This window comes from Zootoca vivipara, chromosome 9 (genome assembly GCF_965207765.1).
Source record: "Zootoca vivipara chromosome 9, rZooViv2.hap1.1, whole genome shotgun sequence".
Classification (NCBI taxonomy): Eukaryota; Metazoa; Chordata; class Lepidosauria; order Squamata; family Lacertidae; genus Zootoca; species Zootoca vivipara.
The window spans coordinates 44,952,020-44,968,625 of record NC_142592.1 but is presented as its reverse complement, the minus strand read 5'-3'; the positions used below and the strand labels follow the sequence as shown (position 1 = coordinate 44,968,625).

The following is a 16,606-nucleotide window of genomic DNA, read 5'->3' as shown; positions in this document are numbered from 1 at the left end:
CTTTGGGAAGGAGGTAGGAGGGCTCTAGGACCATGCCAGAGCCCTCATGCCTCCTTCCAGAGCCACACACTGCCTTACCCACTTTTGGGAAGGCAATGCAAGGACTGGGTGTGTGCGCACCAAATTTTGGCCTCGCACGGGGTGCCTTAGTACCCAAGTCGGCCACTAGCTGGGGATTGAACTTGGGGCCTTCTGCATGCAAAACAGATGCTCTGGCTCTGAGCTATGGCCTGATAAGACAGGTTTCTTGATCCCAGCATCTTCAGATTAATTCCTCCTCAGGCTTCCCTCTCAAGAGAGTTGGTGCATAGGAGGATGCCATAGCTGTCAAGTTCTCCCTTTTTAAAAAAAGGGAAATTCCCTTATGCTGAATAGGCTTCCTCATGAGAAAAGGGAAAACTTGACAGCTATGGAGGATGCTGAGGTGGGACTTGCATGTATGCCCCTTCCCATTCCCCACATTTAGTGTACACACACTCAGGCAAATGCTTGAGTAGGGGTATTGTCTTGGAGTAACCTGTTTGGGTGGGAAAATCTCCCTTTACTGACTAACATCCTTCACTTATTTCCTCTGCTGCAGCCAGAGGCTGGTTAGTCACCCAGAGCCTCTTGAAGCCTCCAGTTCAGGGAAAACATCGCCACATTCCACTGCCTTCCAGCATGTGAAAGGAACAGAACCTCCTGTGGCCAATGCCGGCCAATTTTTGGATCAGCCCGACAAGCCACCCTGTAGCCACAAGGCTCGGAAGTTTGATTTTGATGGCCCATACTTACTCTTCCCATCAGAGTCCTCTCCGCCTGAGAACCAGAAGGACTCAGAAGTTGCCTCTTTGGAAAGGAAGGAGACGTCTGTGGCTCCGCAATTTGTGGGACTGCCTCGTTGCTCTAGTTTCCAGCAGCTTCCACCTGTGGGGAAAGAGGAAGAGCCACCAGCATCTCCTGTCTTCGTCCGAGAGCAGGAGAAGCAACAACTTCTCCAAAGGCAAGAAAGCCGAGTGGCAAGTGACAGGTTGGAGAAGGAGGCAAATGAAGGTTTGAGGTCACAAAGTCTTACTAGAACGAAGAACCACGGTCGAAACGAGTCCTTAGACTACATTGCCACAGAAGATCTATCACTAACTAAAGAGAGGGACTTCTTGTTCCCCTCACCTCTGTTGGCCTCAAAGGCCAGAAGCCTTCTCTGTTCTGGGATGGCCACAGCTGCCTCACAATTGACCCCAAACAGGGATGATATCTCAAGGTCACAGCTGGTCCAGAAGAAGGAAGCAGGTCCTGGGCACCCAGCTAATGTTCCAGTCATGTCCCAGGACTCATTTAGTGACTACGTCACCAGCATGCCCCAAACCCCAAGATCTGTGCCAAAGGAAGGGCTTCCTTTCTCCCCAGATGAGCCTAAACACAAGGGCTTCCTTTTATTCCACCCTGGTGGCAACAGTAGCCCAGTTTTATTAAGCCAGGTAGGGGAATACTGTTTCTTCCCTGGCTCCATGACCATGGCGGAAGCCTCTAAGAGTCAAACAGGATCAGAAGTTAGTCAGAAAGGCACCAAGCCTCTCTGTGAGGACAAACATTTTGGGAACAAGCTGCAGAGCACCCCTGCCCTCTGCCAAGACTTAAGAGTGGGTCTGCCTCACGCACACGCATGAACATCATTCTGTTGTCTTTCCTTTTGTCACTAGTATTGAGCTTTCCTCCCATTGTGAAAAGCAGAGGGGTGTGTGTGTGCTTGTGTGTGGTCCCTTCCAACTCTACATCGGAATGGCAGTAGGGACAAGAGCCCCCTCCTCTCACAACACAGACCTGTTTGCCCTGAAAAGGGATCTGTCTGTTTCAGTGTCTCCCCAGTTCTCATTTTTTCCCCAGTCTTCAGTTCTCCGCAGCTTCAAATCAACATGTGATTTATTTATGTATTTTTTAAATGTCCTCAGGAAAATTCATCAGCATTTTAGTACAAATCCCCCCCATACAGTATACACATTTTTATGCCATTTTGCCTAATGCATACATTTTTGCAGAGCATTCTGTTTGTCATTTTCAGATAGATAGATAGATAGATAGATAGATAGATAGATAGATAGATAGACAGAAGGATGGCTGTGTTTCAGTTTCCGTATTGCTCTGGAAAGTGTGGATTAAGTACATTTGCCTTCAAAGGTGAATTGAATTGAATCTCTCTCCTCCTCCCCCCACTGCCCCGTCTCCCTCTCCTTTCATGTCAGCTATTTATGTATTTATTTTTAAAAAGCAAGCCTGTCAAGGCTAAATATTAATAGTGCCGTATCTAGTTTGGCAAAATATTATTATGTTTCAGAAAATGTATAGCAAAAATAGCAAAGATAAACATTCAGGGACTCGTCCTGCCCACTGAATTCCCAAACATGCAAACCCCATAGGATAGAAAAGATAAAATGTTTCTCTCTCTCTCTCTTCCTGGAGGCCATTGCTCCCCTATCACAAACTGGAGCCTCTCTGGGGAAATTTTTTTTCTTTAATTCTGGCCGCTCAGCTTTATATTGTTGCATGCCACCTCAACTTCTGAGTGGTGAGAGATTCCAGGGGTTCCAGGCACTATGTACCCAGGGCTAAGGCTCTTTGGAATGAGGAACAGTGGAGATTGCAGTGTCGTTAGGACATATGGTTTACTCATAAATATATACAGTGCTCTATTTTTTCAGAAAATAAGGTGCCAGTCCTCATCTGTAGGAGCATTGTGGTTGTTCCCCAAGATGGCAAGTTAGAGCTGGCATTGCAGGACATTGGACCAGATGGGGTCTCTTCCAACTTTACAATTCTATGATCCTATGAGGCTCATTTGCCAAAAGCAAGAATTTAAGCATGTAGTGTCTTCAGCTCAGTGGCATATTATGCCACTGTGGCATATTCTGCGCATAGAGATTCCAAAGGTGTCTTCTGTTTCAACTTTTAAACACCTCCTGAAAACTTTTCTATTTCCTTTGGATTATGCAGGAAGTTAAGAGTACATCTTTCCATAATAGGGATCTGATTTCTGATTTTAATATTTTTCTGTCATTTTTATTGTATGGTTTTATGTATAATTGTTGTAAACCACTCAGGATTTTTTAAATGAATAGTGGTATATATTTTAATGAATAAATAATAAATGCTGGACTAATTCTCTGTCGTCTGCCAGAGCTAACCCTCAGTGTTACCAAACAGAACAATTAAAAGGTCCTTTGGTAAGATCGACCATGTTATTATTTCTGCTTCTTTTATTATTTGTGCCCCAAACTTCTTAAGTTGGGGGACACACCTATAAGATGTGTTGCATCCCATTACTTTATCTCAACTTTTCTGGGGGAAATGTCGATGTCTTTCACTTGAGGGCTTCAATTTTCTTTAAAGTATTTACAAATCTAAATATGTTCAGACATACATTGCCCATATATATATTTATGTGTGTGTGTGTGTGTGTGAAACATGGAATGCTTAGATAAACATTAAACCAAACATTTACTTACCCAGCTATATCAGCTATTAAATGATGGAATATGGGATTAAGCTATTAAGTAATTAAATGATCACTAATTAATCATATTTACGTGAACATTTGGGGAAAGCAAAAAAATATTTGCTTGTAATATTTTTCAAAACAGATTGCAATTTGAAAAGAAGGTCATGTGCCCACCATAGTTAAGCACTTAAAACACATATTGAATAGACTTAAACATGCTTCACTTGGGCTAGGTCATTTTCTGAAGCCAAGGATATGAAAATCACATAATGATAAACATCTGTACCTTCTGATGAACGGAAATTATTTATTGACCAGCTTCATCTACTGGCAAAAGTCATATTGGTGCTGTGAATGCAGACATGGCTGCTCATTTATTTGCTCATCTGAATATTCTGTAGATATGGTAACAACAACAACAACAACAACAACAACAACAACTCTGTATAGTGTGGAGGTCAGCGAGAGACAGCATGGTGTAGTGGTTAAGAGCGGTGGACTCATAATCTGGTAAACCAGGTTCGCTTCCCTGCTCCTCCACATGCAGCTGCTGGGTGACCTTGGGCTATTCACACTTCTCTGAAGTCTCTCAGCCTCACTCACCTCCCAGAGTGTTTGTTGTGGGGGAGGAAGGGAAAGGAGATTGTTAGCCGCTTTGAGACTCCTTAAGGGGAGTGAAAGACGGGATATCAAATCCTCCTCCTCCTCCCCCTTCTTTGCAGGCCAGACCCGCCTGGCAAGCCACAGGAAGTAGCCCACCAGTTCCCACAGCTATTTCCTGATGTCAGCACTGAGCTTGTTCTCCTAATGCCATGGCCTCCTAAAGCTTTAGTTTGCATGCTGCACTCAGCCTCATGGGATCAAATGACTTGGCTGAGCCATAACTGGAAAGCTCTAAATCAGGGCTTGTAAACCTGTCGCCCTGCCCCCCCCACCAGATGCTGTTGGATTACAAGTCCCATCACCCTGATCATTGCATAGCTGCCAAGTTATCCCTTTTTTACAGGGATTTTCCCTTATGCTGAATAGGCTTCCTCGCGAGAAAAGTGAAAACTTGGCAGCTATGGATCATTGGCCATGCTAGCTGGGGGTGATGGACCCTGGAGTCCAGCACTGTGAAAATATGCAAATAGCCAAGCTGGCTAAGAACCATTGGACACTGTTCAAATCACATATGTGCCTCATTCCATGACAGCCAGACTTATAATGAACATAACTTCACCATTACAACTTGGGTCCATAACATATTTGACTGCACAGGCTGCAACCTAACATATTTTACTCTTCAGGATAGTTATTCAGAAGAGGGAGGTGACACAGCTGGTTTATTATCTAGAAGGTATTACTTGACCTAGAATCAACAACCTTGGTCAGTAGCTGCCATTTCAGACAACTCACGCTGGTGGCCAAATGACTCCTTAATGTTCGCCATGTAATGCTGCAACTGGCATGATAAGGTGGTCTAAATCAGCGTTTCTCAACCACTGTTCCGCGGCACACTAGTGTGCCGCGAGACGCTGGCTGGTGTGCCGCGACGTGCGGCGACGAGAAGGGCGATTTGCATTGTCACGTGCCTGGCGGCCGCCAATACACAACACTAACCCACCGGAAAGCAATATTTCTCCTCCTCTTTCCCAAAGCTCAGTGCAGACGAGCCTGGCGGCCGCCAATACACAACGCTAACCCACCGGAAAGCAATATTTGGCAAGTGTTTCTTACAGTCATAATTATAATATAGGGCGGCACAGAGTTAAATTTTTTAACTTTTTTAATGGTGGTGTGCCTCGTGATTTTTTTCACAGAACAAGTGTGCCGTGGCCCAAAAAAGGTTGAGAAACACTGGTCTAAATTCCCTTTTCTATACACCTATTAAAGGTGCAGGAGCTCTGTGTTCTTTTTTCAACTGGAAAAGCTTGACCTGGGCTACTTCCACCACAATGCTATAATAAGCAATCACCCTGAGAATCTAGAGATACTTGAAATACCAACATTTTACATGTGAATGAGGTTGCAGTCCACAAAGCACATCCTTACGCCAAGATTATCCATTGATGTTAATCATTGCTAGAGAGGTTTGTTTAAACAAACAAGGTGCAATGATTATCTCAGGTTTATTGTCCTAGAACAGCAGCCACAATCTACACAAACTAGGAAGTCCAGCCTGGGTTCTTCAACTTTAAAGGGGATCCAGGGCCGGGGAGTCAGACTCTATAAATCTGAGTAAAAAGTCCAGGTTTGGCAAAGTTTGCTGACAGTCCTGATTCTCTTGGTGAAGCAGCTGATGCTCTGCTCTGTGTTCCTCACCGTGTGTGTGTGTGTGTGTGTGTGTGTGTGTGTTTTGTTTACTCTGTAAGAGTACTAGGAAGCAGGATATCTGCAAGGAAATGGAAGCCTTACAAGCTTGCTTCCAGTATTATGAAAACCTGTCGTCCTTCTGAAGTATAATTCTTGAGCTGACTAGTCCAAGAAAGACAGCTTAGTCATTGGCTTAATGGCATGTTTGTTGAATTGGATTCTGTAGCGCCCAGACTCATCAGGAGTTATGCATGGTTGCTCATAAAACTTCCCCTGCATCCTGCTAGCCCAGAGAAGCACTGGTAAGGTCCTTAGGTCACTCTTCATTCATTCAAGCTGATGGATGAGGGACCCAAAGACCTCAGCAATGCCCCACAGAACATGATAGCATTGCTCACAAATTTTAGGGTAGAGAGAGACACAAGTGTTTCACAGCTGATAGATGGATGTGGTAAAAGTTATATGACTGTAGGAATGCAATTGGCTTAGTACATTTTATCTGCAGAACAGGGGAAGGAGACATTTTCATACTTATTCTGTCTCCTTGCACCAATACTTCTCTGGTAGCCCTCCCCACTATACACAGTAAGCTATTCCATATCCCTCCTTACTGTATTTTCTGCAAAACTCTATTCACTTTCCTAATTTATGGTTGCCATTGTTTGAAATGGACCCATAGGAAGCTGCCTCATACCTAGCTGGACAATTGGTCCATTTAGCTTAGTATTGTTTGCAGTGTAGACTCAACACTAATCGGTGGTGGCAGTTCTACAGTGTTTCAGGTCTTTTCCCAGCACCCTATGGAGATGTTGGGAATTAATGGGGGATCGGGCTTTGTTCCATTCTTTGAAAAGCTGCACCTGCTCATTTCAAGTGACTACTGAAGATACAGAATCAGGCCAGGCTTACTATTCCCAGCAAGTCAGATAACCCAACTTGTTGCTTTATCCATATACAGAGCACATCAAAGATGGAGGCTAGATGGAGGTTTATTCCACTGCTAGGGAGAGCCAGATATTTTTCCAGAAGGTCTTCATCCCTCTTCTATGCCTTCTTAAGATTTGCCGCCTTTGTTCTTGTCCCCATATTTTTGTTCCAAAGCTTTTTGAAGGTTAAGGTTTAGCGCATTTTTCTGGAACCACCTCCCTGTTGAGAAACAAACAAATGCACACAGTTTGCATGTACATATCGTGTACCCTTTAGCAGGCACCAGGATTAAAGGGCTATCTTTGGGAGAGGCTGGAAAAGGGCCAGTAAAGGCAAGAGCTCATGAAGGCATGGAAAGGTGTCTGTGTGTACCTGATGTACAGTATGAGCAAGCTTTCTCTCCTTCTCTCTCTCTATTTCTCTCTCCACCCCCCTCTGTGTGTAATGTGGGTATGGACACTATGATGCTAACTAGCCACAGACACGCCCAAAGTGGCAGAATCTTTATCACCGACACTAATGAGAACAAGATGCCAAAAAATTCCTAGAATATGTGCTCAGCCTTGCAATGTGTGATTTGCAAGCTGTCAACTGGGGGGGGGGATCCAAATATTTAGATTATAATAATACTTTAGGTATTTATATATAGCTCTTCTTCTAAGTGCTCCACTAGCATAATCTCTGTAATCCTCACAAGAACCCTGTAAAACAGGCTGGCACTGTTATCCCCCATATTGCAGATCTGATGGAAGATGCCTGAGGCAAATCCTTTGTTACTCAGCCATCTTTTTCCTTAAAGTCCTAGGGTTTCTTACCCAGTTCATCGGTTTTTCTTCCATGCCAATGTTTGGGGTCCCGAACTGCCCTCTTTAGTACATCTGGGGTATAGGAATCCTTCATCAGGCTTCTGCTTTCCAATGGTCCTCCTGCAAGAAAGGAGATTCACAAAACTCTTATGCTACTTGCGTCAGAGTCATCTAGGAGCTGGATCATAGGCTAGGGGGAGCTGGCCCCTACAGGAGACAACAAAGGAGTTGTATGACTTGGCTACCTCAAATTGTGAGAGCTGTCCTGAATCAACAGTCGCATGTTCAGCCTGTTTATACAGGAAGAGGTTCCCAAGGGATTTTAGCCACACATGTCTTGCCCGAGTAGGATAGATTTGGTAGCCTGAAGTGTCCAGAAAGCAGAGTGTGGAGAAAGCCTGACTTGAACCCTTCTTGTGCTTTTAGCAGTTTTTCCCATTCTGGTGACAATACTGTACAACAGGCATCCCCAAACTGCGGCCCTCCAGATGTTTTGGCCTACAACTCCCATGATACCTCGCTAGCAGGACCAGTGGTCGGGGAAGATGGGAATTGTAGTCCAAAACATCTGGAGGGCCGAAATTTGGGGATGCCTGCTGTACAATCACCTGCAATTTGCTGCAGATCAAAGGTAGTAGGTAATGGAGACAATAGGAACATGGGCGATCTTACATAAAAGCAAAAACCTCAAAGTAATGGAAGTTACTGACTGGATCTGTCCAAAGATTGTGAGGAAACAGTCTGTTAAAGGTTGGTTGGGTTGGGTTGCAGTTGTGTGATGGTGTTGTGAGAACTTTGGAGTAGGCCCCTTTAGCTCTGCATTAATAGCCCTTAATCTGCAGTGATTAGCGAGTGATAATATTTGTCTACCATACCATAAAGCTTTGCCTGCTGGTCTCTGCATATCAGAGTTCTGTTAAAGGCACAGGAGAGGCATTACTAGGTAGGCTGGGTTTCTTTCCCTGCCCACTTCCAAGTGTTCCTCCCTCCAAGTCTTCTATGTTCTTGCCGTGCCTTCTCCTGATATCTTTCCTATTTCACGCACATACACCCAAAGACTTTTCCAAGTAAACTGACCCCGCAAAAGATCTGTTCTATTTTCGCTGCTCATAAGCAGCACGTAAAAGTGGTGTCAATCGTGGGAGATCTGTGAACTCAGCAATCCAAAATCAGTAAATGCCATAACCGGAGTCAGAACAGGCAGTGTGCAGGTAGGCCTAGGATGTTCCTTTACCTTGGAAAATGTTGGACCTCAAGTTGTATCCTAGTTCATAATAATCAGCATAAGGTGATGATGCCATAGGATTCTCTAGTGTCTTATATGGCCAGTCACTGAGGCGCTTCTGCCCCTGGATCAGCCCAGCCTCACAGAGAGCACGACGTGCCTGGAAAATACAAGACGATGGAGTCAAATTCCACTTAAGGTTCTGAGGTCCTGGCTCCACCAGGTACTGGTGGAACTTTCCCCTCTCAGAGTGAGTCCTCTAATCAGGTACAAACTTGGCTAGAACTAAGGTTACCACCCATACATATTTTTTTTATGGATTGCCCATACCCTGAGCCCCTTTCCATATTACGTAGAAGATTAATCAAGGTCAGCTATTGTCTTATCATCTTCTTGTCATGATTTTTTTTCCTTCATAAAAATGAAATCTCAATGCAGCACAGTCATTTTTTTCCTAAATGATGAGTCACAGGTGATGTGTTTGCCACTCTGACAGATTACCCTGTGAATTAACCAATATGCCCCCTGATCTATGGCATCAGCCTCATATCTATTAAGAAGCTAGGACAGAAGTTTTCCAGAGCTATAACTGTCACCGCGTAACCATGTTCTGTTTTCTAATTTATCGGCTGATGACTGAAATAATATCATGCATTATACTATCATTAGAATAATTCCTTTACAGCACAACTGTATACGTGTCAATTCACGAAGTAAGCCCTATGGCCGATGGTTCTTACTCCTGGGTAATTGTTTACTGAACGGCAGCTTTATATATTTTGCATTGCTGCTTATAGCTACCGTGCTAGTAGCATTCCTATTTATAACAATGTTACTAACAGTGCTACTCAGGGCTTTTTTTTTTTCAGCTGGAACTCAGTTCTGGCACCTCTCAGGTGGGTGCCATTGCTATTATAAAAGAACAAGGGACATGGTGAGTTCTGGCACCTCTTTTTCTAGAGAAATAGCATTGGTGCTATTTCTCTACTGCTGGACTTACTGTAGCTGCTACTATGAGAGTTCCAACTACAGTGGTACCTCTGGTTAAGAACTTAATTCATTCCGGAGGTCCGTTCTTAACCTGAAACTGTTCTTAACCCGAGGTACCACTTTAGCTAATGGGGCCTCCTGCTGCCGCCGTGCTGCCACCACACGATTTCTGTTCTCATCCTGAAGCAAAGTTTTTAACCCGAGGTACTATTTCTGGGTTAGCGGAGTCTGTAACCTGAAGCGTCTGTAACCTGAAGCGTCTGTAAACCCGAGGTACCACTGTATAATGAGTAGCACTGCTGCTTCTGCTACTACTGCTACCGTATTACTTAACAGATATTTCCAGTTTTAAAAAGTATTAGGCATTCCTAGTTAACCCTCTTCAAAGACAAGACCATTACATTCTTTACCTGCTCCTCGGAAACCAGCTTCTCCACCATAGCTGTGCCAAACTTGGCCTTGATATTAGGAGGTATTATTAGGCTGTTTTTCTTCTCCTGGAGGGCCTTCCCCTCTGCTTTGACATCTTGCCCACTTGATGCTAATGGCTCTTTGGCAGTCATGACATCCTGGGCTTCCTTCATATCTTCACAGCTGCCCTTTCCGCTCTTTCGGGGAGATCCATGTGGTCGGGTCACTATAGGCCGGTATTGCCTCCCCGTTAGTTCATCTGAATTACCGTGGCCATCTTCCATTTCTTCTTGGCTAGACTTAGCCGACAGCCTGGAACCTCCAGGTTTCCCCTTTGGGTGATGATTTCCTGTTCCCTTGGAAATGGTACTGTCCAGACTGTCTTTCCTCCCTGCAGCCATGTTAATGCAGAGGGCAGAGGGAGTTTTAGACCTGAGGGACTGTTTGCTGTGGTTTCTGGTTTGGATAGGCTGTGCGGATGGTGATGCCTCAGGCAGGACTGGGGGTTCACCCATAGCTGTTCTGTTCTCGGGGTTCTTGGAGTTTATTGAGGAGGTCCTGCTGGAACACCTTGAGGGGGGTCTTTTGCTGTTGGACTGTTCCCCAGTCAAGTTGTAGGTGGCCTGTTCCTTGTTTCCATATCCAGGCACTACTAGAAGACAGCAAGAAAAGTATAACCCACAGCAAAATGTTGCAGCATAGCCTCAGCTTCTCACAGAAGTGTTTCTGTTCAGGTTGCCAGGCAACCAGCTATGTTCCCCCCCTCCCCCATTTTTATGGTTTTCCTTCCCAGCTGACAGTCCACATTCTGTGACTATTCAGCATGCTCAGGTCTGATAGGGCTCTTCGGAGGTGAGCTTTTAGGGTTGACCCTTTATGTACGTCTGCAAACTTCAGGATAACCAGAAGCTAAGTAGGGTCTGGTATGGTTTCAAATTTGATGGGGAACCCATAGCTGCCAAGTCTCCTGTTTTTCGCGGGAAACCCCCGTAATTAAACCCATTTTCCCGAATAGAGAAAAATCCCGTAAATCCCCCGGATTTCCTACCTGCCAGGGAGGCTCCTTCTGCGCATGTCTGGACATGCGCAGAACCGATTTCGGGTGTCGCTCTGCCCATGTCTGGGCACCGGAAATTGGGCAGCGCCAGCACCGGAGGTTGCTTCTGCGCATGTCCAGATAGTTGAAGTATTGAGGAAAAGCGCTACTCCCCCTGAATGCGACCAGTGTATTTCATGTTTAGATAACCTTTTCTGCTTAGATAACCTCTCCCATTGTTACCTGCTGACCGCCGTGTACATTCTGAAATTAATTTTTAAAATGTCTATGTCACAATATATATTTATATACTGTATATGAGTCCCCTAGAACCATAAGAAATGCAAAAAATCCATTGTTAATAACTCATTCTCGAATTGCCCCCCACCCTGTAAAAATCAAATCCTCCCTGGGAACCATGGGATTAGATGCTCTGACTGGCAGCAGCTCTTCTAGGGTCCAGGTAGGGAACATTCTCACACATAGCTGGAGTTTCTACAGATCTAACCTGGAATCTTCTGCATACAAAGCAGATGTCCTTTCACAAATGCCATTAAAAATAAAATTTAAAAAATCCCCTTAGTTTATTTTTTATTTACATACACTGTATTTATTTATGACATAACAACCGGATACCTTCATCTGCCCTGGCTGCAACAAAACATGTCTCTCCAGGATAGCTCAGTTGGTAGAACGTGAGATTCTTAATCTTGGGTTTGTGTGTTCAAACCCCACGTTGGGTGAAAGACTCCTGCATTGCAGGGGGTTGGACTACATGAGCCTTGTGGTCCTTTCCAGCTCTACAATTCTATAATTCATATTGGTCTCTACAGCCACAGCAGGCGCTGAAACCTTCCAACAGTTTGACTTCACCCCCAAAGGTGCACTCCTCGACTGTCTCCCGAGACAGATAGATCCCAACAACAAAGTATAACAGATATCAAATATAAGTAAAAGAGAGAGAGAGATCTGTTGGAACTAAACATAAAGGGGGTGATTTCCATACCATAGTTGAAAATAATAAATGAATAATTATCCTGTACTTTATTACTCTAGTACATTATTAAAAGACTCCATTTCTCAATAAACACACTATCTTCTTTTCTGCCCTTTCTGGTTCTTACACCATATATGGAAGCTTAACCATGTAGACAATGTTCCAGATTTTAATTATCCATTCTCTCAAGGATGGTGTTGTCATTCCCTCCCCTCCCCCATTCTGACAAATAATAATTCTGGCAGCAGTTAAGAAAGACATGAGAGCAGTGCAGAATATAAAGTACCTAGAGCTCTGGTTCATGGGGTCACGAAGAGTCGGACATGACTAAATGACTAAACAACAAGAGCAAGGACAGAGAAGCTTTGACCCTCCAGATGTTGTGGGACTCCAATTCCCATCGGCACCAGTTAAGGGTGCTAGAACTTGTAGTCTAGCAACATTTCTGAGGCCAAAGGTTCCCCATACCTGACCTAGAATCTTGCACCAGCAAATCATCTTCCTCTAAACTAAGGCCTGAAAACACAGATACGTTTTAACTTGGAAATGGAATCCCAGACCCGTGGCTGCCATATTTAGGTCCAGGAGGAGAGAATTCCATAGGCAGGGTGTCACAATGCAGGAGAATGTGAGCCAATGGAAGAGTTTCCCTTCTTAAAAGTATCTCCTACCTGTTGGACCACTGGCCATTCTGGATTCATGGTATGCGGCGGCAGGAATTGGGAAGGCCGTCGTGTCCATGGGCACCTGTTCCAAACAGAAGTAAAGAGTGGGTTATCTCAGCAGCCTTTGCAGCAGCTTGTAATTTATAATCTGTCCAGCACAAAGGGGAATTGGAGAGGGAAAGTGGATTTGGTGAAATTGTGGCTAAATTGACACTAGAACAAAAACATCCAACTCAATTCATTCTCTTGATCACTGCACTTTATCTGCTGTTCTGTAGATGTCTCCAGATGTACATATTGGATGTACAAATTGGATGTAACTCTAATATATCTTATGAAAATAATAGACTGTGTATAATCTGCTTCATTACATTGGCATTCTGTCTTGTTACTACATTAAATAAAAATACACTCTACAGAGCTTCCGGTATGAAAGTGGATAGAATTTGGGGTTGAGAGTTTCCTAGCCAGTCTCTGTAGCTCTGCCTTTAAGGGCAGCTTGAGCTAGGAATCGGTGAATTTGAATTTCCCTCTGCTTTTTTTGTTTTTACAGACTTATTTTCAGTTCTCCACATTTCCAAATCAGTTTTCAATTTTTTTTAAAAAAAGTCCTTACAAAAATTCATCAGCATTCTAGTGCAAATTCCTCCCAATATTCACATTTTTATATGTAGCTTTGCCATATACATGCACACATACAGTATATGCAAATAATTTCCCCAGTGTAATGCATTTTTGTCTATCTAATGTATGCATTTTTTTTTTACGCAATACTTGGCCAGAGAACTGCACTACAAAATTCAGAGAAGTGCAACATTCTAAGGATGGTTACAGGTAGGTAGCCGTGTTGGTCTGAGTCGAAGCAAAATAATAAAATTCCTTCAGTAGCACCTTAAAGACCAACTAACTTTATATTTTGGTATGAGCTTTCGTGTGCATGCTTCTGAAGAAGTGTGCATGCACACGAAAGCTCATACCAAAATAAAAACTTAGTTGGTCTTTAAGGTGCTACTGAAGGAATTTTTTTATTCTAAGGATGGCTGTGTTTTGGCTCATATAGTGTCACGGGAAATGTAAATATGGTAGGTTTGTCTTTAAATGCAAATCGAGCCAAGTTTGTTTTTCATTCCTTGATCTAGTATTAATTTTATAGTTTAGTATTTGTTGCTCATTTCCATGCTATTTGATTCCAGTAATAATCCATTTGTAAATAACATTGAGATGTGCTCTTACCTTGTGTTATATTCTGCTATATTTTGGGAATTGGCTTTTACATCTGAAAGCTTAAATATAATGAGGAAACTCACAGTTAAGAGGAACATCAGGGAAATGGAATAAACCAGTGATGGCCAAACTTGGCCCTCCAGCTGTTTGGGGACTACAATTCCCATCATCAATGACCCCACTGGTCCTGTTAGCTAGGGATGATGGGAGTTGTAGTCCCAAAACAGCTGGAGGGCCAAGTTTGGCCACCACTAGAATAAACAGCCATGTGAATGCAGTCATGGTTGCCTTGACAATTTTTAAATTTGAAAAAAGAGAGAAATATTTAATTGAGAAATTCTAAAGAATCTGTCAGGTATTCTTTATCTGTAATTCAAGCACTGTAGGGGAGATTGGACTAGGTGACCCTCTGGGTCCCTTCCAACTGCACAGTTCTGATGGAAGGCACTTCACACCACTGAGGCCACCTGAGCCTCAAGCGACAGCAGACTGTAATCCTATCAAGAGCAGGCAGCCTCCCATCCATCTGCCCTAGGGAACCGCCCACTAATAGTGCCTCAGTCGTATCTGGTTTGAGCTTCAGTTTGTTGGCTCTCATCCAGTCCATTACAAAGGCAAGACAACTTCTACACAACTTCTTCACACTTCTACAGGTGTGCTTATATATATGCTTGCTGCTGGTCAAAATCAGAATGTACTTATGACTTTGTCCGCAGCATCACAATATAAAATATAATAATGTCACAAAAAGACAGGGAAACTGAAAGGGAAGAAGAAAGTGTTTGAGCAGATTTGGAAAGGAAAAATAAATAAATTACAGAATAGAATTATTAACCTAGGAATAGAAAGAAATAGAAATCAAATAGTACAGCAATAGTGGAACACAGGAGATAAAAGGCTGGCTTTTAAAAAAATTCTTAAGCGTGAGGCAACAAGGAGGGCAGCAAAATATTTAAAGGGAGTGATTTCCCCGCACATAAGTCATGAGAGGAAAAGCACAAAGATGAAATATTATACATAGAAATGGAGGTTTAATAATACTTGTTGATTTGTGATTTGAGATTATGAGTTTCACATATATTAAGGTATTTAGTCACCTTAGTTGGCCACAAGACAACTCTCCACAGTTCTTAACACCTTTATTGTTACCTTCATAATAATAACAACAAATATATGATATGAAAATTAGCTGTGGCCCTCCAGCTCCTGGTTTTCCTCTGGGGCTGGCAGATCCCTTGTCCCTGTGCTTAATAGATGCATCCCATTTTAAATGGTTGCAAAGACCAGACTTTCTCTCTCTCCATTTTTGTTGGCCTTTGGCTTCCGCAACTGAACCTGTTGCGGAATTCTGGACACCTAATTTTGCTGTCTGCTTTACTAGAGCAATAAAAGGCCCGCAATGCTGCTTCCTGGGCCTGGAGTGAAACCCTTCTATTCTCAGTCAATACTGAGGCTGGTCTGATTCCTTCTCTGCTCAGTATGTATTTGCCACATTCCAATTATTACAGGAATCTGATGGCATCAGAAGGTGGCAAGAGACAGCTGTGGTCCTTGAACATCCCAACCCTCTTTCCCCTCTCTCCAAATCACCACCTAGACCAGGCATCCCCAAACTTCAGCCCTCCAGATGTTCTGGACTACAATTCCCATCCTCCCCGACCACTAGTCCTGTTATAGCTAGGGATCATGGGAGTTGTAGGCCAAAACATCTGGAGGGCCGAAGTTTGAGGATGCCTGACCTAGACTTTCAGAGTCATTCTTGGTTCCCAATAAAGATCCTGAGAAAGTTGTGTTAGATGAGCCTGACCAGCCCCCACATTATTTTTCACCTGAGTCACATCCTCCATTTTGCTGGCATTTCTTGGGCAGGAAGACATGAGGCTGCTGTCCCGTTGGAGCAGGTTAGTACCAATCTCCTCCAGCTGTTGTAGATACTGGAGTACAGGGCTAACTTCTTTCGACTGGTGGACTGAGGGATCAACCTTTTCCTCAAACTGTGGAAGTTGGTGGTGCAAGGCAGCAAACTCTTCAGGATGCTGTAGGTATCGTAGCACAGGGCTAACCTCCTCAGGCTCGTGTATGTAATGGAGCAAGGGACTAGCCATCTTTGGCTCCGGTTGGCACTGGAGCAAGGGGCTAACCTCCTCGAGCTCCTTCTGGCACCGTAGCAAGCCACTAGGCTCCTGAGGCTGGAGATATTGCCTGGCCAGTTTCACAAAACCTCTGGCTGGGAACAGCACAACTATTAGAATGAATGAGCTATATATGTGCCAGGCATGTCCCAGTGTGGCCAACCAGATATGGCTCCAAATCAGTTGCCAGAAGTGGCCAAGGATAGCCTCACATGCCTGCCACATGTGGCCTGGACTGGTATCAAGAAAACAGCAAGGCTCACTGCACTGACCGGTGCTTAAATACCCAAGACTCTTTGTGTAGGTCATAGGGCATCTGAATAGTGTGTGCCTCCCTGCCTGCCTGCCTAGGAGGGGTGATTGTTGTCTCTGAGGGTGCCCAGAAGTTAAGTCCTCCTCATAAACGTGTGCCTCACCTCTTCCATG

General features: G+C 43.9%; 2 protein-coding genes across 4 annotated transcripts in view; one reads left to right on the top strand and one right to left on the bottom strand.

Annotated features, from left to right (window-relative positions):
* CSF2RB (colony stimulating factor 2 receptor subunit beta) overlaps positions 1-3,205 on the top strand; it is a 22,095-nt gene extending 18,890 nt beyond the window's left edge. For all 3 annotated transcript variants that reach the window (XM_035128313.3, XM_088652105.1, XM_088652104.1), the window contains one exon: positions 581-3,205. In XM_035128313.3, the coding sequence (XP_034984204.1) occupies positions 581-1,646 (1,066 nt within the window). In that variant the 3' untranslated portion in view covers positions 1,647-3,205. The remainder of the gene's footprint in view (positions 1-580) is intronic.
* Positions 3,191-16,606, bottom strand: CIMIP4 (ciliary microtubule inner protein 4). The gene is made up of 6 exons (XM_035128522.3): positions 15,878-16,606; positions 12,831-12,906; positions 10,126-10,778; positions 8,735-8,885; positions 7,510-7,620; positions 3,191-6,913 (listed from the first exon to the last, which is right to left on the bottom strand). Exons 1-6 carry the CDS (start codon positions 16,487-16,489, stop codon positions 6,822-6,824), a joined length of 1,695 nt encoding a protein of 564 aa, XP_034984413.3. The 5' UTR covers positions 16,490-16,606; the 3' UTR covers positions 3,191-6,821.